Source organism: Erythrolamprus reginae, chromosome 1 (genome assembly GCF_031021105.1).
Source record: "Erythrolamprus reginae isolate rEryReg1 chromosome 1, rEryReg1.hap1, whole genome shotgun sequence".
Taxonomy (NCBI): domain Eukaryota; kingdom Metazoa; phylum Chordata; class Lepidosauria; order Squamata; family Dipsadidae; genus Erythrolamprus; species Erythrolamprus reginae.
Window position 1 is genome coordinate 302556285 of NC_091950.1, and position 22279 is coordinate 302578563.

A 22279-nucleotide genomic window follows, 5' to 3' on the forward strand; every position below is an offset into this window, starting at 1 on the left:
CATTTACAAAATCCTGGGGCACACCACCAACCAAAATGACACCCTAAGACACTCTCCTCTCTTTTTCCATCCCTGTCTCCTCCCCACCCTTGTGTGTGTGTGTGTGTGTGTGTATACACACACTCTTGAACCATTTCCAAAAACAGGTGAGGGCTGGGTTTTTTTCTCTCTTATTCTTTGGGTGCTTTTTATCATATGCTTTAAATCAAGAGTCACTTCTCTCTTTTGTTTCTCTCTCTTTCATCTCATTCTCTGTCTCAATCATTTTCTCATTTCTCCTTTTTTCTCCCCCTTTTTTCTCATTTTTTCTCTCTCTCTCCCTTCCTCTCTTTTTCTCTCTCTCTCTCTTGCTTTCTTTCTCTCACACTTGCCTTCTTTCTCTCTCACTCTTTCTTTCTCTCTCTTTTCTTTCTCTCTCTTGCTTTCTCTCTCTCACTCTCTTTCTCTCTCTCTCTCTTTCTTTCTCTCTTTCTTTCTCTCTCTCTTTCTCACTGTCACTCTCTCAACAAAAAGTTGCGAGACCGGAACCTGAACTTCCTTCTTCGCGGCACACCTGACTGTGTCTCGCGGCACACTAGTGTGCCACGGCACACTGGTTGAAAAACACTGGTTTATAGTATCTCCATGCATTTTGAAGCTTGCTCATAATGTATCTCTTTTTCTTCTACTACTGATGAACCTTAACTCAAACAGCTGCAAGGGCTTGGTGCTGGACCTGGAAGAAGGGAACTTTCTTAAACTTGCAGATAATGGAACCATTTTGAGGTGAACATTTAAAAATTCTTGATAAAAGTTTATGTTATATAGTTCATTAACTTTCTCACAATATTCTATTTTCAAAGTACAAACATTATTCCTCTCCTATGTATTGAGGCCACAGGGACTTTTCCATAAAATTACAGTCTATTTATGCATTGTTCTGGGAAAATGTTCAAAGTTCATAGAAACTGTAAGAAGGTAAATGCAGTTACAGCTGTATAAATATTTAAATAGACAAACAATACCTTAATACAGTGGTACCTGTACTTAAGAACTTAATTCGTTCCGTGACCAGGTTCTTAAGTAGAAAAGTTTGTAAGTAGAAGCAATTTTTCCCATAAGAATCAATGTAAAAGCAAATAATGCGTGCAAACCCATTAGGAAAGAAATAAAAGCTTGGAATTTGGATGAGAGGAGGAGGAAGAAAAAGAGGAGGACAGTTGCTGCCATAGGAAGAAGGTGAGGTGAGGGGAATCAAAAAAATCCCAAACTTTAAGGCTTAAAAAAAAAAAGAGGGACTCTGAGACGGCGAGGAGGAGCACGCGCATGGCACAAGGCTGCCTCCTATACACTCAGCACAAGGCTGCCTCCCATACACTGTGCCAGAGAGAGAAACCCAGAGGGAATGGCAGGAAACTGGCCGGGCCTTCGTGCCGCTCTCAAATTTCCTGGGAAATTTTTCTGGGCTCGGGTTCTTAAGTAGAAAATGGTTCTTAAGAAGAGGCAAAAAAATCTTGAAAACCCGGTTCCTATCTAGAAAAGTTCTTAAGTAGAGGCATTCTTAGGTAGAGGTACCACTTTATTGTTATTTTATCACTTTTGACATCTAGCTATTGAATTCTTTTTACAAAGTTTTTTTTTTAATATTAAAATATCCCCCACCCTCTTATTGGGATTCCCCTTTCTGCTTCATAAGCTGTAAAGTACATCACTCCTTCTTTATTCATATATTTCTCTTTTCACTTCTTCCTATCCTTGCTTCTGCTGTTTTTACCCTCCAGTGCATATGATAATCTTTACTTTCTCTGTTTTTTAATTACAAATATCCCAACATTCCTTGCATTTCAAATTATGTTTATCAACTGCCCCTCCCCTAATACTATGTCTTGCTGCCTTATTTGATTCTGGTTTACTAACTTTTCTGATTGTTGCTCTCAAACAGACTTATAATGATTATGATTGGTTGGTAATTGGTATTCAATTTCCATCTCGTATCAATCATGTCACATTTATAGTATTATTTTAATTATTTTAAGCAATTTAGAGACCACCAGATTGGGGAGGCTGTCTTAAGACCTGTCTCCCACTTTACTGATCATAATAATGATTTACTTCTAATAAATCTTTCAACTCCTAGTTGCAGTAGCAGTTGGGACAGGAGTGCTGCCACTAAGTGGCAAAGCAATTATCAAAATAATACACAGTACCATTGAAAACAAAGAGTGATATGAGTTGAGAATGGTGGCAAACATCACTATTGAAAATCATTGATGTTATTAAAGACCAGCCATTCCTTGGGAAGGTTGTTTTTATCTATCTATCTATCTACCTACCTACCTACCTACCTACCCACCTACGTACCTACGTACCTACCTATCTATTTATTTATTTATTATATATTTGAGTTCAAAGGGACCCTGCAGGTCATCAAACCCAACCCCCTGCTCAGGCAGGAAACCCTACACCTCCCCAGCCAAATGGCAGTCCAATGTCTTCTTGATAATGTACAGAGTTGGGGCATTCACAACATCTGCTGGCAGGCCGTTCCACTGGTTGATCGCTCTGATCGTCAGGAAGTTCTTCCTTATTTCCAGATTGAATATTTCCTTGGTCAGCTTCCATCTGTTGTTCCTCGTCTGGCCCACTAGTGCCCTTTAAAATAGTGTGACCCTCTCTCCGTGGCAACCCCTTAAGTACCTGTATACTGCTATCATGTCCCCCCTTGGCCCTTCTTTTCACTAGACTATCCATGCCCAGTTCCTGCAATCTCTCTTCATATATCTTGGTATCTAGTCCCCTTATCATTTTGGTTGTTCCTATCTGTACTTTTTCCAGAGTTTCTATGTCTCTTTTGAAGTGTGGTGACCAGAACTGAATGCAATACTCCAGGTGAGGTCTGACTAGGGCATTATAGAGTGGTATTAATACCTCCCTAGTCTTGGAGTGCATGGCCCTGTTGATGCAGTTTAGGATTGTGTTGGCTTTTTTAACCATTGCTGCACATTGCCTAATATAGTTAAAGCTTTCAAAATACTATTCATTCCACCTTCCTGTCAGCATATCTCCAGCCAATGCCTCTGTTCTCTTTCTTACTTGGTTTAACCACCTCTTATTGATCTTTATCTTGCTTTCCTCTTCTCTGCTAGTACTACTGGAAGGATGGAGGGTTTTCATGATGGAAAATAATTTTTGTGTGAAAGGAAGAAGATACAGTAATACCTCATGATACGAACTTAATTGGTGCAAGGAGGAGGTTCGTAAGACGAAAGGTTCGTAAGATGAAACATTGTTTCCCATAGGAAACAATGTAAAGTCAATTAATCCGTGCAACCAAAAAACCCCCCGCAAAAAAACGGCTTTCGGCGACTGCTGGGAAGCGGCGCAGCCGCGCCGCTTCCCAGCTGTCTCCTGAAGCCGAACGCCAAAGCCGAACTTCCGCGTTCGGCTTCGGGAGACAGCTGGGAAGCCGCGCGGCTGTTTTAAAAGGTGACAGCCGGGCTGGGGGGCTTCCCAGCAACCTCCCGAACCGAACCCGGGGTTCAGAAAAAATTTGCCTCTTCTTACGAACTTTGTTCGAGTTACGAACCGGCGTTCGGGAGGCTTCTGGTAAGCCCCGCCGCCCGGCTGTCACCTTTTAAAACAGCCGCGCGGCTTCCCAGCAGTCTCCGAACGCCGGTTCGTAACTCAAAAAAAGTTCGTAAGAAGAGGCAAAATTTTTCTGAACCCCGGGTTCGTATCACGAGTTGTTCATAAGACGAGGGGTTCGTATCTTGAGGTACCACTGTAGTTGGTATATGTAAATAAGGGACAAATACGTTTACAAATTAGTTCCACTTATTTTATAGGTGGTTAATTTTAAACTGTAAATGATCCTTTTTAGCATTTATATTATAATGCTGGAAGAGAGAAATCACAGAATAATAACATTCATATCTAATTCTTCCCTCACACAGGGCAAGTCATGGGACAAAACGTATGACCTCAGGAGAGATCTTGGAGAAATATGGAAGAAGGGAGTGGAAACACTTTAAGACAATGAGTGGAATGGTTTCTCGTTCAGGTATTACATAGACATGGCCTATATAATAGGTTAATGCTGTAGTGTTGTATTTGTGGCATCCCTGGTACTCTATTAGCTTGATTGTTTTCTTACAAACATTTCATTACTAAACTAGGTAATATCATAGTGCTAGTGAAGAATAAAGTTTGCTCGCATTTTATATTCTAGTGACTTGCCCTGTCAATATTGATAGAAGTGGTCTTGATGGTTCTTGATTGTGCTGTTGTTTACTGTTAGCTTATAGTCCTTGATTAGAATATTGTTTGCTTCTTGATTGTGGATTTAATGTTAATCTTGTCTTTGTTCATCTGAATGTTCACTGCAGGTAAGGAGGTATTTTGGTCTTGTTTCCTTTTTGGTTTTTTGATTGCCTCTTTTTAGAATGGCATGCAGATGTTGTTTATCTCTTTGTGCCTGTTGATGGCTAATTTGTCAGAGTCTCAAGTTTCCAGGAATTCTCTAGTGTTTGGGGGCTTGGCTTTGTCTAGGATGCTCATAGTGTCCCAATTAAAACTACAGTTAAGTCTGTCCATGTGTTGTGGAATTAAGGAGTTTTCATCATGACTTTTGATGCTAGTTAATGTTCATGGACATGCTCTGCCATTCTTCTACTTAGTTGCTTTATATACTGCCTTTTGCAGTCCTTATACTGTATGTTATACATGACTCCTGTTTTTTTCTTCTGGAGAAGGGGATATTTTGGTTTACTTAGGATGTTTTGGAGGCTTTATTTTGTTTGTATGGTCAGACAGTGTAGTTATAATAATCTGTTGGTGGTTTCTAAAAGTTTTAATGTATGGCAGCGTTATTTTTTTCACAACTTGTATTGATAATGCTTTATTGGTCAGGCATTTTTGATGAAGTTGTGTGGATATCCTTTTTGTTAGAAGATGTTGTATAGACGACCTGTTTCCTGTATTGATGTATGTTTGTGCTCAGGTAAAGTGTTAATACCCAGGTAAAATGTTATTACACAGCTTATCTTGTGGGAGGTTACATTGTTACTTTGGTAGTGTAGCACCTGGTTGAATGTGGGTGATTTTACAATAGACTTGTGTTTCTAATTTGCTGTCATTGCCCCTACTAATGAGAATATCCAGGAAGGTTAACATATTAGTTTTCCTTTTCTCTAGTGAATTTTATTCCTTTGAAGATGTTGTTGATGGTTTTGTGTATTTTCTCTAGTTGGAATTAGACATTAGACCAAGAAGCAAACAAAACCCCAATCAATGAGCTGTGAAATAAGCTAACAGTAAACAACAACCTAGTCAAGGAACCACCAAGACCATTACTACCAACATTGACAGAGCGAACCACTAGTATACAAAACAAGAGCAAACCTCACTCTTTGCTAGCACTGATGATGTTACCTAGTTTGGTAATGAAAGGTCTTCAAAAAAAGAACCAAAGTCAGAGAGCACCCCATAAATATAATATATTATTGTGTCACAATATTAAAACTGGGAAGTTTTCTTTTTGTTTTCTGAAGATTTATTGAAAGTTCACTATAAAAACCCATGTCCATACAGTAAGGCTAAAATTACAGGTGAAACTCTAAAAATTAGAATATTGTGCAAAAGTTCATTTATTTCAGTAATGCAATTTAAAAGGTGAAACATAATATATGAGAGAGAATCATTACATGCAAGGCAAGAAAGTTCAAGCCATGATTTGTCATAATTGTGATGATTATGGGGTACAGCTCATGAAAACCCCAAATCCACCATCTCGGAAAATTAAAATATTACATGGGATCAATAAAACAAGGATTGTACATAGAACAATATTGGACCTCTGAAAAATATAAGCATGCATATGTACTTAGAACTTGGTTTAGGCCCCTTCTGCAGGAATTACTGCCTCAATGCGGTGTGGCATGGAAGCTATCAGCCTGTGCCACTGCTGAGGTGTTATGGAAGACCAGGATGCTTCAATAGAGGCTGTCAGCTCATATGCATTGTTCGGTCTCATGTCTCTCATCTTTCTCTTGGCAATGTCCCATAGATTCTCTGTGGGCTACAGGTCAGCAGGTTTGCTGGCCAATCAAGCACAGTAATTCCATGGTCATTGAAGCAGGTTTTGGTGCCTTTGGCAGTGTGGGCAGGTGCCAAGTCCTGCTGGAAAATTGAAGTCAGCATCCCCATAAAACTTCTCTGCAGAAGGAAGCATGAAGTGCTCCAAAAGCTCCTGGTAGACGACTGCCTTGACCCTGGACTTATTGAAGTACAGTGGACCAACACCAGCAGATGACATGGCTCCCCAAATCAACCCAGACTGTGGCAACTTTTGCATCTCATTTGGAAGCCAAGGACCCAGAATATGGAGGAAGAACGGAGAGGCACACACAGGAAGAGGCTTGAAGTCTAGTGTGAACTTGCCACAGTCTGTGTTGATTTGGGGAGCCATGTCATCTGCTGGTATTGGTCCACTTCATTCCAGAAGTCTAGTCTCATCATTAAAAGACAGTGTTTCCAGACCTTTCCCTCACTTAACTTTCTGGAAATTGATAATGTATCCCAGAATTCATGTATAAATTTTGATTTCCTACAGTTATATTTGGAATTGTATTCTAAATGTATGATTCGCTAACATTTTGATGTCTCTTGAGCAATATCCTATTTGTGGTACAAGGGAAATTTTGGAGATATCAAAATTTTGCAGTATTATTATAGTAAATAATAATTTTACTCACAAAAATGTTGATTTATCCACTAGGTGTCTAATATGGCATTCAATTTCTTGTCTTTACAGCTAAATATTATGCTTATGACAATTACTTTGATCTGCCCGGGTCGCTTCTTTGTGGGCGAATTGTGGACAGTTTAGACAAAGTAAGTTCTAATCAGGTTTGGAGCATCAGATTTGGTGCTCATGGGCAATACATTTCAATTAATGTTCTCCCTGCTTCTGCTTCTCCTCCTCTTCCTTCTCACATGTTACATGAAGCTTAGACATTCTTTCAGGGATAAAATGCTTTAGCCTTGCTTTACAGCAATGACACACAGCAATAAGCTAGAACTGAATCACATATCTACAGAATTCTGAAGAAATTCACTTCTTTTCTTAGGGATAGTGTCTGTGCTTGTCTCCGATTCCATTTCAGACAGCCCTACCTATAAATAGGGCACTTGATTCTGCTTATTGGCTTGTCCCTGAAATTCAGACATTATTTCTGTGTTCAGCCCTAATGAATCTCCTGTTGTGAAGATTTATGGACTAAGCAGGCAAATTCTGTTTTTAGTGTGTTTATTATTGTGTATGTTATACTAATGTGTCATTATTGCTTAATTTTTTTATATAAAGAAAAGATTAATAAAAATGTAGATCCGATAAGGGGAAAGCATATCCCTTGGCAAACAGGCAAGCATGAAATTATTATTTTTTTAAATTTAATCAAGTCTTTAAACTTATTAAACCCATTCCTTTGTTTATATTGGCTTCCATATTCTTTTGGGGTCAGTGGGCCAATGTTGCTTCATCCAGAAGCCCCCATGAAAAGCTTCGATATGCTCTTAATGTTAGGCATCATTAAGAAGAGACTTTCCCAAAACAGCCCTCTGTAAACAGATATGATTTGTTGTAATGACCCGCAGCCACCATTTATGTACTGTTGTTTTACCTGTGAGGAATTGATTTTACACAAGATATTAGCAATAGCAATAGTACTTTAACTTATATACCACTTCACAGTGCTTTATAGCCCTCTCTAAGTGGTTTACCGAGTCAAAGTCTTATTGCCCCCAACAATCTGGGCCCACATTTTACTAACCTTGAAAGGATGGAAGCCTGAGTCAACCTTGAGCCTGGTGAGATTCGAACTGCATAATTGCAGTCAGTCAGCAGAAGTAGTCTGCAATACCGCATTCTAACCACTGCACCACCACAGCTCATAAGATTCCCTCCCTGTGATGAATAGGGTTTTTTTCCTTTTGTTTTTTTAAATATTAAAATGACTGTTTCGTGCAGGGAGTTGATAGTACAAGAGGAAGAGTTTTAAAAAATCAAATCAATAATGCAATAACGAAAGGGTATAATCACATCATTGCATCACATGAGTGAACATATTAATTAGGAAAATTGTTTCTTATGTTGCTGGTATTCCCAAAGGGAGACATTCCCAAACATGTCATTGATAACTGTGTGTATTCAATTAAGTGAGGGAAGGGATGAAGAAGGGTGATGAAGTAAATAAAGAAGGATTGGTTGGAATTCTGAACGAGGGAACCTTATGTGGCTGCCTTATATTTCAGGCTATGCTTGTGATTGTTAGCTTATTTTCTCACTGCTAGAAAAACTGCTTACAATGAAAAAAAGGCAATGGGGTTTCTTTATGCTTGCAGCACAGCCCTAGGAGAAAATACAACTTCTGGAAGGATATGGTTGCTGCCATACAGTATAATTATAAAATGTCAGCTTTTAAAGGTGAGTGGTTTCCCTATCTTTCAAGGGCTGTTTCTTTGTTGAAGGTGCTTTTCATGTATCTGTCAAAATGTAACTGGCCCTTCATAATGGCTGTGCATTTTCACAGTTAAAGTATATTGATGTGGGCTCAATTGGAATGATAGCAATCAAGCAAACCCCAGTCAAGGAACTGCCAAGTAAGCTAACAGTAAAGAACCCAACTAAAGAACCTCCAAGCATAGTTCCCTCTAAGCTGAGCAGTGAGCAATCGCTCACTTAAAAATCATCATCAACTCAGAGTTTTCCACACCTGCCCAGAAGCCGAGAGGGAAAGAGTGAGAGGGAAGGAGAGAGAGAGGAAGAGAGGAAGAGAGAGAAACAGATAGAAAAAAGAGAGGAAGGAAAAGAGAAAGAAAAAGAATGGGAGTAAGGAAGAGAGTGGCATTTTGATATTGATAGAGTTGCCCTATTATGAGCTCACTGTTATAGACACACAGTACAGTATTTTATTTTGAAATTCTCTGAGGCAAAACAGGGTGGGTTTTTTATTTGTTTGTTTGTTTGTTTGTTTATTTATTTATTTATTATTTCTGTGCCGCCCAGTCCCAAAGGGACTGCCGCTCAGAGACTATACTTTTCCGCCCACCCCAAAAAAAAAATTAGAGGGAACACTGCCTCCAAGACCCCATTCCCACAACACTGGGTAAGCCACTTGTAACTAATACAGGAGCAGTTTCTGACTTATCCTGTGGTAGGAGACTCTTGGAGAGGAAGTTAAACTGTTGCTGTGAGCCGCTCCGAGTCTATGGAGAGGGGCGGCATACAAATTTAATAAATAATATAATAATAATTATAATAATAATAATAATAATAATAATAATATAAATAATAATAATAATATAATAATAATAATAATAATAATAATAATAATAATAATAATAAATGTAAATAAGAGGAGTTACTGATTCTGTGGGTGCCTACAAAATGAAACTACTCAAACCTCCCTACATCTGCAAAGAACTGGGTGTAATAGTTTGTGGTGATGGGAAACAGGAGGAAGAAGCTGCAGTCTTCTGATAAGAAAACCTTGAGTCCGAAAAAGAAAAGGTGATAAACGCATGAGTCTTCTGAGTCTTGTGGAAAGTAAATATAAAAGAAGGGAAGGATACTTTCAGACTTACAAGATTCTGCTAATGTAATCTTACAATAAAAACAGAGCTGGTACTTATGGTTCTTATCTGGACCACTATGCAAGGCTAACCCTGGACAATTTGGCTTATGTGGTAGATTGAGAAACAGAAATGCTTTTGCAGGCATTAGGGATGAGCCATCTGAAAATTTTGCAACGTCGAATTGTTACACATTTTCCCATTTTTTCACCCGATTTTGTAAATATCTATCTTCTGTCCTTCCTTGGCAGCACAAGATTGAATGCTTCTGTATCTAAATGTTCAACCTGTTAAAAACTGTGTTCAGAAATTCCCAGGGTAACGTAAAGACCACAACGCAGTAAAAACAATTGAGAATTATTTCTATCAATATCTTTTGATAGAAATTATATAGCTAGTGATCATTTCTATTGCTATCTGTTCACTAAGTTCACTAAATTCACTAAATGATCAGAGAAATTGAAATGAATGTTTCATTTTTTTATTTATAATCTTTTAAATAAAAATGAACAGATACAACTAGAAGTTTTTTAAACAAACTGTGAAATGCTGGTTTTTAAAAGAACACAGTACAGGGCATTTATATTGATTTCATACAAGTGTGTTGGAATCAAGATGTTGATATGGGATGAAATGTAGATTGCACAGTGGTACAATTAGTTATAAATAACTATTCACACTCCATAAGGTAAACGTTTTAACATTTTAAACATTTTCTTAGCTGTAGTTGTATCGTTCTCTGAATGTTCTATGTAAACAGACATCATTCTGTAAAGGGTTATGTTGCAATATTTTATGAGGATTATAATACTGTCAATTTAGCAATAAATATACCTACAGTACTCATGATCAGCCATTACTAGTACCTGCACAATTGGACATAATTACTATTTTGGATGTTCACCAGTGTAACCAAATGGGTTCATTTTGTGATGCAAATATTTCACTGAAAATATTTAGAATTATAGAATTAATACAACATTGTATTTCTTGCGTTTTCTGATTCTGTTTTTTAAAGCTATGCACATTTGTTTGTTTTGGTGGAATTACCACCTGCACATCTATGAAAGGAGGTTTTGATAGTGGTGCCCTTTTGGGGGGAATAATTGTAATTAGCTTTTCAGTATGGGCATGTAAAATGCATGTCTTAGTGTTGCCATACAGTATGATCGTGCCTTGTGAATATTTTTTTTTATTTTTATTTTTTAAAAATCATATGCATTTTGAACTTTAGAAAAGTAATATTGTATTCGGGTGTAATTTCGTTAATTCCATTGTATATGTAGAAGTACACACACATACAACTAGATGTATTTTTCTCTTATGCTGAATGTTACATTTGTGCAAATAAGAAACCTGAGAAGGAGGAATGGACATACTCTGAAGAGTAAAGGCCATTTGTGTCGTTGTTGGGCAGCTGTAACCAGACTTGATCATTTTCCATGAGCTCAACAACAGCACTTCCAGAAGCCTGGTCAAGGTATCCCTTCTTGTACTCATCAAATGTGTACATGATGGGTGAGCCGTTCTTGTACAGACCAACCCAAACGTGTGTGCCTTTGACATGGACATGATAAACGAAATAGTAAAGCCCTGGTATCCTGCAGGTGAAGATGCCTGATCTGGCATCATAGTGTTGTTGCTTGTTGTACAAAATGATGTCAAATCGGATAGGAGCTGCAGATGCAGGGTAAGCTTTGGAGAGAATGGCAGTGAAAGCGGACACCGGCCTGCCAGTGAGACCTTGAGTAGCACCGGATTTTATAACTGGCATTCCTGCCAGGGCTTGCCCTGAAGGTCCAGGCGGGCCTGGAGGGCCTGGCAATCCAGGCTCCCCAGGATGGCCTTTGGAACCTGGTGGTCCAGGTGGTCCCATAGGTCCATCTACTCCTTTTGATGAAATTCCAATTGGACCTGGTAATCCTGGTGCACCTGGGTCCCCTTTGCCGCCAGGAACTCCTGGAATGCCTGGAGGACCAGCTGGCCCCCTTATACCAGGTAAACCAGATGATCCTCTAGAGCCTGGCCCACCACTGATGCCTGGTGCACCTTTGGGTCCCGGTGAGCCCATTGGCCCAGGTAAACCAGTTGGCCCAGGGGAGCCTGAATCCCCTTTAAATCCTTCCGCACCTGGATAGCCTTTGGATCCAGGAAGCCCCGGCTTCCCTGCTCGGCCTTCTAATCCTGGCAAGCCTCTTTCTCCCTTAATCCCCGGGAATCCTGAGGGACCTGTTGGGCCTTTTTCCCCTTTGAGCCCAGATCTGCCACTTGGGCCTGTAGCACCTCTTAGCCCTCGAGGGCCTGTTTCCCCAGGTGGCCCGACTGATCCGGGTCTTCCAGGGGTACCAGCTGGGCCTTGTTCTCCCTTAGCTCCTGGGCCACCCGGGAGTCCTTCAGGCCCCCTGTTTCCCTTCATCCCTGGCAATCCTGGCTTTCCAAAACCTGGGAGACCAGAGGGCCCAGTTACACCCGGAGGACCTGGAGGTCCTTTTGCCCCAGGAGTTCCTGGGAGGCCAGGTGACCCACTGGAGCCCGGGAGTCCTTTCCCAGGTGTTCCAGATCTCCCGGGAGAGCCTTGGGGACCTGGAAGTCCAACTGGGCCTGGTGAGCCTGGTAGACCCTTGTCCCCTTTAACACCTGGTTGCCCTGGAAACCCTCTTTCCCCAGGCCTTCCTATGCCTGCTTGTCCTGGAGGCCCCTGTGACCCTGGCAGGCCTTTCTCCCCTGAGCGACCTGGAATCCCTTGCCCGTTTTCTCCCCTTTGCCCTTTAATACCAGGAGTGCCTGGAACGCCTTTTTCCCCAGGGATGCCTCTTAGTCCTTGGGGTCCTGGGAGTCCTTGCTTCCCCACCATAGAAATCCCCACAGGGCCAGGAGCACCAGGGGGACCTTTTGGCCCTGGAAGACCAGCAGGCCCCATGCTTCCTTTTTCTCCAGGGAATCCTTTGTCTCCTGGTCTTCCTGGCAAGCCTGCAGTTCCTGGTTTCCCTGCCGCTGAAATTCCTGGGGGTCCTGGAAGTCCTGGAGGCCCTTGATTTCCATAGCTTGGTTTTCCTGGTTCTCCTGGAGGTCCTGGGTAGCCTCTGGGGCCAGGGGGGCCTGCCGGCCCTTGTGGGCCTTGTTCTCCCCTTGCCTGTGAAACTAAACCAACATTGACACAGTTAACATCCTATAGGAATTAAACGATTCAGAAGGGCAACAGCACTTAGACTTAATGTATCCTACACAGCCCTCTCTAAGTGGTTTTATAGAATCAGTATACTGTATTGGCCTCAACAACCTGGCTCCTCATTTTACTGACTTCAAACATTTGTTGTTGTTTTTTAATAACAACGTCTATGCCACTTAAGACATAGCTTAGGTACAGTAATTTCTTATAATGATGGTTTGTTTATATTTCATTTTGAGTCACTTGGGAAGGGGTGGGAGAGGAAGGAAGGAAGGAAGGAAGGAAGGAAGGAAGGAAGATTTTTGACCTTAAAAAAATAAAAGGACAGTTGCACTAATAGCAAAAAAAAAAGGCTAAATATTGAGGTATAATAGTTAAGATTCCATGGAAATAAACTGAAAATAGCTCACTGGCTTCAATGTGTATGAATTTTCAAAATGTTTAGATAGGGCAACAGGCTGAGCGTTGCTCCCTGTTCATTATTTTAATGGACTATTTATATTTTAGAGCCTGTAGTATTTTCTCATAGGAAAGAAAATATCTACAGTAAAGTTCATCTTTGTGATAAAACAACCTGGATCTGTTGGCAAAGCATTTGTGGGCCACTGATGTTGTATTCCTTGGCTGGTTGATGAGCAGATTTTTCTTTATTTTTTTGCACTTGAGGCATTTGGAATCAGATTCATTGAAGCGGAAAAAGTATAAGAGCCTGAATCTCTGTTTCTTCTAAGCCTGCCTATCTTTTTCTGATATAAAGAAAGAAGGCATGTTTCACAAGCCACCTTGATTGTTTGAGTGACTGCAATCTCTTTAATTGGAGAAGTTAAGTTATATGAAACCAGGGCGCAACAAATAAGTGCATCAGCGTCCCAGGATAATTAATTGCCTGATACGATTTATGTAGCATATGACACCTGATATAAAAAGTATAATTTCACTCCCACACAGGTAGTCCTCAAATTACAACTGGTCACTTAGTGATTGTGAAGTTTACAAAGTACTTAGAGGGGTACTTACAATCCAGATTTAAAAAATCTGACAATCACCCTCCTGTGCAGTGATGTGAGTACTTCAGACGCCTGTCAACCAGACCGCACTTACAGCTGCTTGCTGCATCCTGATAAAAATTTAATGATGGTTTTGCCTAAAACCCGCCTTTATTTATTAAATTTATTCTGGCTTTCAGCAATAATTGCACCCCTAGTGAACCTTGATTTGTTTAATGTCTGTGGTGAGTCACATAAAGACTGCCACAAAAAGATCATAAAATTGAGAGTCACAAATTGCGACTGTGATGGGCAGGCTCCTTTACAACCGAGGACTACCTGTACCTGGTTCACTATGATATTTCCACCTGGAAGAAAGGAACAAGATTGGTTGTCCAAGCATTTCTGAGGTCCAGTCTTCGCCAGCAATAGAAACATTCTGCTGAAGAGCCAGTTCTAAGAGAGCAATCTTGTTGAAATTCATTTGCAAAGCTCATTTGAGAGCAAAAGGGTACATATTGTTTATTTACTAGATGCATATTCAATCAGGTTGTGAATGTAATCTTCTCTATGTCCCTTGTCGGATTTTCCCAACAAGAAGCCTATGGGATGGGATGGTCTGATAGAGAAGGCATATGTCTTCTTTCCTGAAAGTGGTATGATTGAACATGATCATTGGGTTTCAATGCAGCCTCTAAAAAGTAATTTATTCTATTATTTAAAAGACGGAGAGGGGGGGGGAATTCAGAATAGACTACTCTTATGTGATTTTTGAACAGGAACTTCAATATGTTTATTTTTAAGCTGGCTTTTTGGTATTTTTAAACCAGTAGAGGGAGCCATGCAACCATGTATAAGCCATAGGAAAAAAAGGAATGTGTCTGCAGAAAAGTGCAGAATCTGTGGACATAAATACAAACTTCATCAGTGAACATACATGTATCAAGTTTGTGTGTGTGTTAATTATATTTGATATCAATATTCTATTACATTTTTAAAATAATTTAAACCAGCTTTCCCAAACAGATGCCTTCTATGTTATTGGATTAATGTAACCAAAATTCATAGTCTTTAGAATTCAAAGAGTTGGCATCTTAACAGACATGGAAAGTTTCAGGTTAGGTATGAAGTTATGTTTCTCCAATGCACAATTCCAAATGTTAACAGAAAGGACTGTCCTAAAAGAAAAGAACTACTAAAAGAACTTTAGTGAAGGCATCTGTTTGAATACCATGGAAAGTTTTGAGCAAATGTTTTGATGGGAGACCACTTCAAAATACTGGAACCATGTTTGGGAAACCTAACATAAGGGAGCAGCAAAACAAACCAAGTAAGTAAAATGATTTACGTTGTAAAAGTTTGTAAATGTCTTAAGGGTTTTGTGTAATTGCTTCAATATTTATATGGGAAAGAGCATAGCCTTAGAATGACTAAGATGTATTCTCTTATAAATCATCTTTGAGCTTACTACAAAATAGCAAAGCTGCACACACATTTTTCACATCAGTTGGGCATCAGGAAGAGCTAATCCATTCTTGCTAGTTTAAAATAAGTATTTTTAAGGAGATAGGTTTACCTTTTTGTGCGTTTGGTCTTATTTGTACTTGGTCTTATTTTAACTTCTATCTAAATATGCCTTGTGAAAATTATTTCCAGGAACCGCACAAAAAAATGCCATGAATCTGAACATTATAATATGACTATCAATAATTCATTGAACAGATTAAACTTTTTCCTGTGTCCAAATTTAGCATATCCACAAATACCTAAAAGTAATAAAGCTCAGTAGGATACCTAGCATCTAGAACAAAGATGTCCAGCTTTAAAATCTATGGACTTCAACTCCCAGAATTCCCTAGCCAACAATACTGGGAAATTCTGGGAATTGAAAGCCACAAACCTAAAATTGCCAAGATTGGATACTCCTGACTTAGAACTTGAAAATAGCAATTACATTACATTACTGGGAATGTTGTTTCAGTATGCAACCAATTCCCGATTTCAGACCTGTTGACATAGCTTGTATTAGTATATTATCAGATGCTCGACAGTAAAAGATGCAACCTGCTATAGAAAGGAACTGAATAGCTGATTTGGAAGCATCCCAAATAATATTAAACTGAAATTCATGCTCCTTTAACTTAAGCTCTCTAGACCAAGTCCTGCTGTCTCTTGCAGACAGGAGCAAATCTTTGCCAGCAGAGGGGAAACACACCTCTGTGGGAGGAGTCACTGTTGGCCCCTCCCCACTTGAGAAATCGAGGCTTCCTTGAGATTGGTGCTATGCTGAGAGGATTTGCAATGAGAGATCCTCGTTATGCTGTAGTTTATGTTTTTCAGACTTGGCAATGTTAAGATGAGTGGACCTCAACTCCCAGAATTCCCTAGCCAACATTCTAGTGTGATGCCTTCTCATTTCCCCCTGCCACTGGAGACATGGTTTTCAGCCACAGTTGTGGATCACTTTCTCAACTTTCATGCTTTCTAAGTAGACTCCTGCCTAACCATATTAGAAATGCTTATATTTAAACCTTAACAATTTGTTTTAAGCTTTAATTCCCTTAAAATGGCAAGAGTATGGAAGGGTCAGTATAGAATCTGGATACAAATCTTCATAGCATGCTACAAAGAACTCTGAATCTAAAAAAGTTTTAGATTCTTTGTGTTCTGTAATTTCACTAGTGGATATTTCAGAAAAGTTCCTTTCTTGGAAGTCTGTTATATTATCTAGCATCTTCTAGATCAGTGGTTCCCAACCTTTTGTTTGTCCATGCTCCACCTACGCATCTCTAAAATGCTGGTGTCCCTCTCCCAGTGACATATAATTCTTAATATTTAAAAGATGAACTCACATGGAGGAAGTCTAAAAGGCTATTACCGTAGCTTGATTTGAACAAGGTTTTAGTTGCCCCATTAAAAATCAAATTTCCCCCCTGTGGAGGGTAGGCCCCCACGTTGGGAATTACTGCTCTAGGCACTACAATTCCTAGTGCCCTCAACGTGGTATAATGTCAAGGAAGGATAAACATTGTAAAGGATGTATCCAGAGGGCTACAAGTACCCCACCTGTAGTGGTGGTGGTGATTGGGATGATGGAACTATTTATTTGATTCATGAAACTCCTTCCTACCCTGATTGCTAACAAAACCTTAAAAACAAAAATGGAATGTTAAAAAAATGACAAATACAGTGATCCCCCGATTATCGCGAGGGTTCCGTTCCAAGACCCCTCGCAATAATTGATTTCTCGCGATGTAGTGGTGCGGAAGTAAAAACACCATCTGCGCATGCGCGCCCCTTTTTCCATGGCCGCGCATGCGCAGATGGTGTTTTTACTTCCGCACCTGGGAAGACCCAGCAGCTGAGGAGCCGCCTGCCTGCCCACTTGTCCGCCGCTTTTCAGCTTGTCCGCCGCTTGTCCGCTTGTCCGCCGCTTTTCCGCTTGTCCGGCCGCCGCTTTTCTTGTCCGCCCGCCGCTTTTCCGCCGCTTGTCCGCCACTTTTCCGCTTGTCCGGCCGCCGCTTTTCTTGTCCGCCCGCCGCTTGTCCGCCGCTTGTCCGCCCGCCGCTTGTCCGCCGCTCTGGGAGTTGAAGACCCAGGGAAGGTTCCTTCGGCCGCCTAGCAGCTGATCTGCTCGGAAGCGCAGTAGCAGCGAGGAGCCGAAGATGGGGTTTCCCCGTTGCCCACGCAAAGGGGAAACCCCATCTTCGGCTCCTCGCTGCTACTGCGCTGCCGAGCAGATCAGCTGCTAGGCGGGCGAAGGAACCTTCCCTGGGTGCCGCCCGCCGCTCGAGAGCAAGAGGGGGAGAGATAGAGAAAGAGAGAGAAGGAAAGAAAGAGATGAGAGAGGGAGGAAGAGAGTGTGAGAAAGTAAGAAGCAAGATAGAGAAAGAGAGAGAGAAAGAAAGATGAGAAAGGAAGGGAGTGACGTCATCGGGTGAAAAAATCGCGATATAGCATTTCGCAAAGATCGGGATCGCGAAACTCGGGGGATCACTGTATAGCTTTCATCAGCTAATAATACATGGTTTACATTTGAAGCATGTGCTATCATTTCAAAATCTATAAGAAATGAATTTATCCATCAAAGTTAGAACATATAATAAAACCTGAATTTGGAACTTTTTCAGAAAAAAAATAAAGATTTCATGCTTGATGTTCCTGTTACTATGGTGAAATGTGAAATTTCAGCATTGCAGTATATTTGCATTGAACTGAATGAAGTGCTTGGATTTTACATTCAACTCAATTAAACTCACTACCTAACTAGTATTACCTAAATGAATGGAAAGCTCCTGCATTTATGGCAGTACAGGACAATAGAGAAGTCTGTATCGTAAGTTGCTGAATATTGTTGACCTTCAGTTTCCATTAAATCCAGAGACTTGCAATTCACCATCATTTGAAGTTCAACAGGCTGTCTATTGGTTTTCTAGAAGGTTGACCACCTAGTGGTCACATTAGATATTCTGTGGTTGTCAATGAACCTGTCTCACAGAGGAGAAAATATATAGAGAGAAATTTTGCTTAAAATATTAGTATAATGCTAAGAAGGTTATCTTGTTTTCCTTTTTATTGTTAGCTGCTCTTTTGAAGTGGGGTGGATAACAAAATCATTGCGAGAAATCTCAGTTCTTACTTTTAGCGATAGGTGCTACTGATAGTATTTTCATGCTGTCAGGACATATTTTATATTGTAATCATTATGCTTTGAGAAAGAAAGGAAGTGAAAAAAATGTTTTCAGTTGGCAATTCCCCTGTTCTGCCTTGAGTCTTTTGAACATTAGACCACAAAAGTATAGTCTGGAGAAGGTTTTTTAAAATCACAATTAGAATACCTTAGAATATGTTCTATATTGCTTTCTAGTCCTTCATCCATGCATCAGTTGAACACCTGATCATAAAACTGAAGAACCAGTTTTGTGTAGTGATAAAGGTTCTGGCCTAGAAACCAGCATACCTGGAGTTCTGGTTCTTTTTTAGGCATGAAAGCTGACTAGATGGTTTTGGGCCAGTTTCTCTCTCTCTAAGCTCAGTCTACCTTATAAGGTCGTTGTGGAAAAATAGAAAGGAGGAAGGAATATTAGGTATGTTCACTGCCTTGAGTTACTTATAAAGTAATAAAGGTGGAATTGAAGTCTAATCGATAAAATAGTGAGTTTTGAAAACCACAAAATCTACCCTCTCCGGGACGAACTACTTTAAAATATTTGCTGGCATATATATTTAAACAGTTTCTTATAATTGAAATTTTTCTCATGGAAAAAGAATGTATCAAAGTGGTTTTCTTAACAAACTACTTGTTGCATGGCCCCGAAAAGTTTATAGACAGAGCATTCAAACATTTTAAATGTCCTATATGCTATTTCCCTGCAGTTATTCCTCTGTATTCAAAGACGGGCTACAAGAATGGTGGAAGGTCTTAAGCATAAAACGTATCAGGAAAGACTTAATGAGCTCAATCTGTATAGTCTGGAGGACAGAAGGAAAAGAGGGGACATGATCGAAACATTTAAATATGTTAAAGGGTTAAATAAGGTCCAGGAGGGAAGTGTTTTTAATAGGAAAGTGAACACAAGAACAAGGGGACACAATCTGAAGTTAGTTGGGGGAAAGATCAAAAGCAACATGAGAAAATATTATTTTACTGAAAGAGTAGTAGATGCTTGGAACAAACTTCCAGCAGACGTGGTAGATAAATCCACAGTAACTGAATTTAAACATGCCTGGGATAAACATATATCCATCCTAAGATAAAATACAGAAAATAGTATAAGGGCAGACTAGATGGACCATGAGGTCTTTTTCTGCCGTCAGACTTCTATGTTTCGGTGTTTCTATGTTTATGGTGATAATTGGTAAGTATCTTAAAAAGAACAAGAGCAGTTTACCTTTTACAAAACCAATACCTTTTGTCTCACAAAACAACACTTATGGAATAGCAAGCATCTTGATCGACACATATCACCAGCATTCTTAACAAATTCACTTTAAGAAGAAAATACCACTTACCAGGGTTCTTTACGTTGAACGGCAGGAAAGGTGGTCCTTTGATTGGTGCGCTTGGTTGTTTCTGATGTCGTTCAGGATAAAAGTGTTCATCACCCCAGACTAGGTTCACGGAAAGCAGCATCAACAGAAAGGAGAGGTGTAACTTCATATTCCTAAATCCACTCTTCATCGAAGGAAGTAAAAAAAAAATACTATTGGTGTACATATTTGGAGAACTGAGCTTTGAATTCTTTCTATCCCTACAAAGTCAAAGTGAATACATAAACATTCTGCCTCAATGCAACTCATTGGAGTACAGGCTTTAAATGATTAGTTTGGTCATTTAAATCATCAGAAATTGGTTATATTTTATTGCATGTTCAACATGAACTGCATAATAACCTGATGATATGGAAATATATTCAGAAAGAAAAAAAAATGAGAAAATTACAAAGCTGCCATTCCTATCTCCAAATAATCCCCCTGAAATTTCCAAAAGCAGACTCTGGCTCCCCCTATTTCAGAAAATAAGCCCAGTTAACAACTCAAGTGCCATTAGTGTGCATATAAAAAGCTTCTGTCCCACTTAGAGGTTTTGGAAGCCAAGCCAGATAGAATTGTAGCATACCAGCGTGTTGCAGAATTACAAATGAGTAGTGGAGCAGTCTTGGCTCATGAGTCCTTCTACAGGTGTGCAGAGCAGAAGTTGTTATTTCAAGGAACATCCTGAGTCATTTATACTGTTTGTGCCTTCAGTGATGAAGTTGCTCTGAGTGGTAGCTCCACCTTCAAACCAAGAAAATGCTAATTATGGTGGAAAGTTTTCTTGACCAAACATGTTGTGTCAGGTTGGGTTTCTATTATTATTATTTGGGATGCCAATCTTCATTCATGAATTTACCTCAATTGTACTAAAACTGAAAAGAGGTTTATTTTGATTGAAAATTCTCCTTCCCCTGCAGCAAAAGAGAAAAGAGTGGGGAAAACCATAGCAGGACTAGATTATTATTTTTATGGATGGGGATTGGCAGATAATCCCAGCAAATAAAGTATGATAAAGATTACACCAATCTTAGTTTGTTTTCCCTTAATGCAGTTTGTCTAAGCCTAATTCATTCATTTTCATGCTTGTTTTCCCAAAATTTTTGATAATTTTCTTCCCGTTTCTCCATTCTCCTATTAGTAATTCATTCAAAAAAGGATATCTTTTGCACTAAAAAGGGAGCATTGCAAAACATTAGCATTGCATTGTAAGAATACAAAGACTTGTTTATCCTATTGAAATAGGCAATTTCTTGCTTTTCTGTTACAGGGTTGATTGATTATTTTTGCTCCGTACATATTTTTAAATAGGAAGGGACACATTCCATCAGAATAAGTTCTCCAAGCCCCAACTTCCCAGTGATTGAAACAGAAGAAAAACTTCATCAGAAGGGTGCAGCTCTTAGACTGTATAAAGTATTTTATTATTTATGTATCAAATAAAGTATTTGGAAGAGGTACAGTACTTCAGAAACTCTGCTGGCACAAGTGAATCACTCCTTATTGATGCATTTTAACTAGCAGTACTCTTTAAAAGGCTTACACAGCCTCTTTCAAACTGTCCCTGGCTATCAATGCAGGTGTGTGCCTGCACAGATAATACTGACTCTGAGATTGTCAACAAAGCATTGTACATACTTCTAGAAATGGAGCCAGTAAAGGAGAGCCTTTAAAATAGCCATGTAGCAGGAAGGCCAGTGAAGAGAACAGCATCTCACTCAGAAGTGGGTTCCTATCAGATCTAACTGGTTCTTGAGAACCATTAGTAAATGGTTCTGATATCATGGAGCTGGTTCTGCCAGTGTCAGTCCATGGGCAGCGCCATCTTGGATTTTGCTTCTGCACATGTGCAGAAGCTAAACTTTGATTGCTTCAGGGCAAATACAACCCAGGTGCGGCCCTGAACAAAATGGCAGCAAAATGATCCACAACTCACCCCTGATCATACTCATGTGTCACAAACTCTGCACTGATTTGACAAAGCACCTGTGCATTTTGTACACGTGTTGGGATGCCACATTCCCATATGAATGAAGCAGCGGATTCCTTAATGCTTTAAGAAAGAAGGATATGGCTTTGCTAATAGATTTTATAGAGCCCCCTTTTCATATGCTGCCCTAGTAACTATATCCTACACTCAAGTAACTGTGTCCTACCCTAATGCATATTTATTTATTATTAATTTATTATTAATCGGATTTATATGCGGCCCCTCTCTGAGGACTCGAGGTGGCTTACAACATATAAAGAACAATGTATATCGAAATCCAATTAATTTAAAGTTAAAAATCTAAAAACGTGAAAACCAATTTAAAATGCACTCATATCCATTCAGTCCACAAACTCAGAGGGCAGTGTCTGATGACCATAAGCCTGGTAGCATACATGAGTCTTCAGACTCGTTATCAAGCATGGATACATATGATGATGTATCTGCTTGAGAAAGCAGTATTTCATTTCCATAGAGAAAACAGGCTCATGT

The 22279-nt window shown here is 39.8% G+C and overlaps 3 protein-coding genes across 5 annotated transcripts in view; 1 reads left to right on the plus strand and 2 right to left on the minus strand.

Annotated features, from left to right (window-relative positions):
• LOC139157052 (uncharacterized) overlaps window positions 1-22279 on the minus strand; it is a 288628-nt gene that overhangs the window by 13844 nt on the left and 252505 nt on the right. The window lies entirely within an intron of this gene.
• The window catches only part of NT5DC1 (5'-nucleotidase domain containing 1), a 114570-nt gene that overhangs the window by 4314 nt on the left and 87977 nt on the right, over window positions 1-22279 (plus strand). For both annotated transcript variants that reach the window (XM_070733392.1, XM_070733393.1), the window contains 4 exons: window positions 694-765; window positions 3933-4039; window positions 6791-6870; window positions 8380-8461. In XM_070733392.1, coding sequence (XP_070589493.1) covers window positions 694-765; window positions 3933-4039; window positions 6791-6870; window positions 8380-8461 — 341 coding nt within the window. The remainder of the gene's footprint in view (window positions 1-693; window positions 766-3932; window positions 4040-6790; window positions 6871-8379; window positions 8462-22279) is intronic.
• Window positions 10077-20463, minus strand: COL10A1 (collagen type X alpha 1 chain). 2 transcript variants are annotated; one of them, XM_070733391.1, is made up of 3 exons: window positions 20384-20463; window positions 19777-19939; window positions 10077-12750 (listed from the first exon to the last, which is right to left on the minus strand). In XM_070733391.1, the coding sequence occupies exons 2-3, from the start codon at window positions 19922-19924 to the stop codon at window positions 10943-10945; spliced, it is 1956 nt and encodes a 651-aa protein (XP_070589492.1). In that variant the 5' UTR covers window positions 19925-19939; window positions 20384-20463; the 3' UTR covers window positions 10077-10942. The 2 variants fall into 2 exon arrangements, with proteins under 2 accessions (XP_070589492.1, XP_070589491.1); XM_070733390.1 differs by lacking the exon at window positions 20384-20463 and having other exon boundaries at window positions 19777-19945.

Bases quoted from the DNA above. Each gene is read 5' to 3' on its own strand.
- COL10A1 (XM_070733390.1), bottom strand. From the start codon at position 19,945: ATGAAGAGTGGATTTAGGAATATGAAGTTACACCTCTCCTTTCTGTTG. The intron at 12,751-19,776 runs GTAAGTGGTATT...ATGTTGGTTTAG, and splicing joins GTTCAACGTAAAGAACCCTG to TTTCACAGGCAAGGGGAGAA.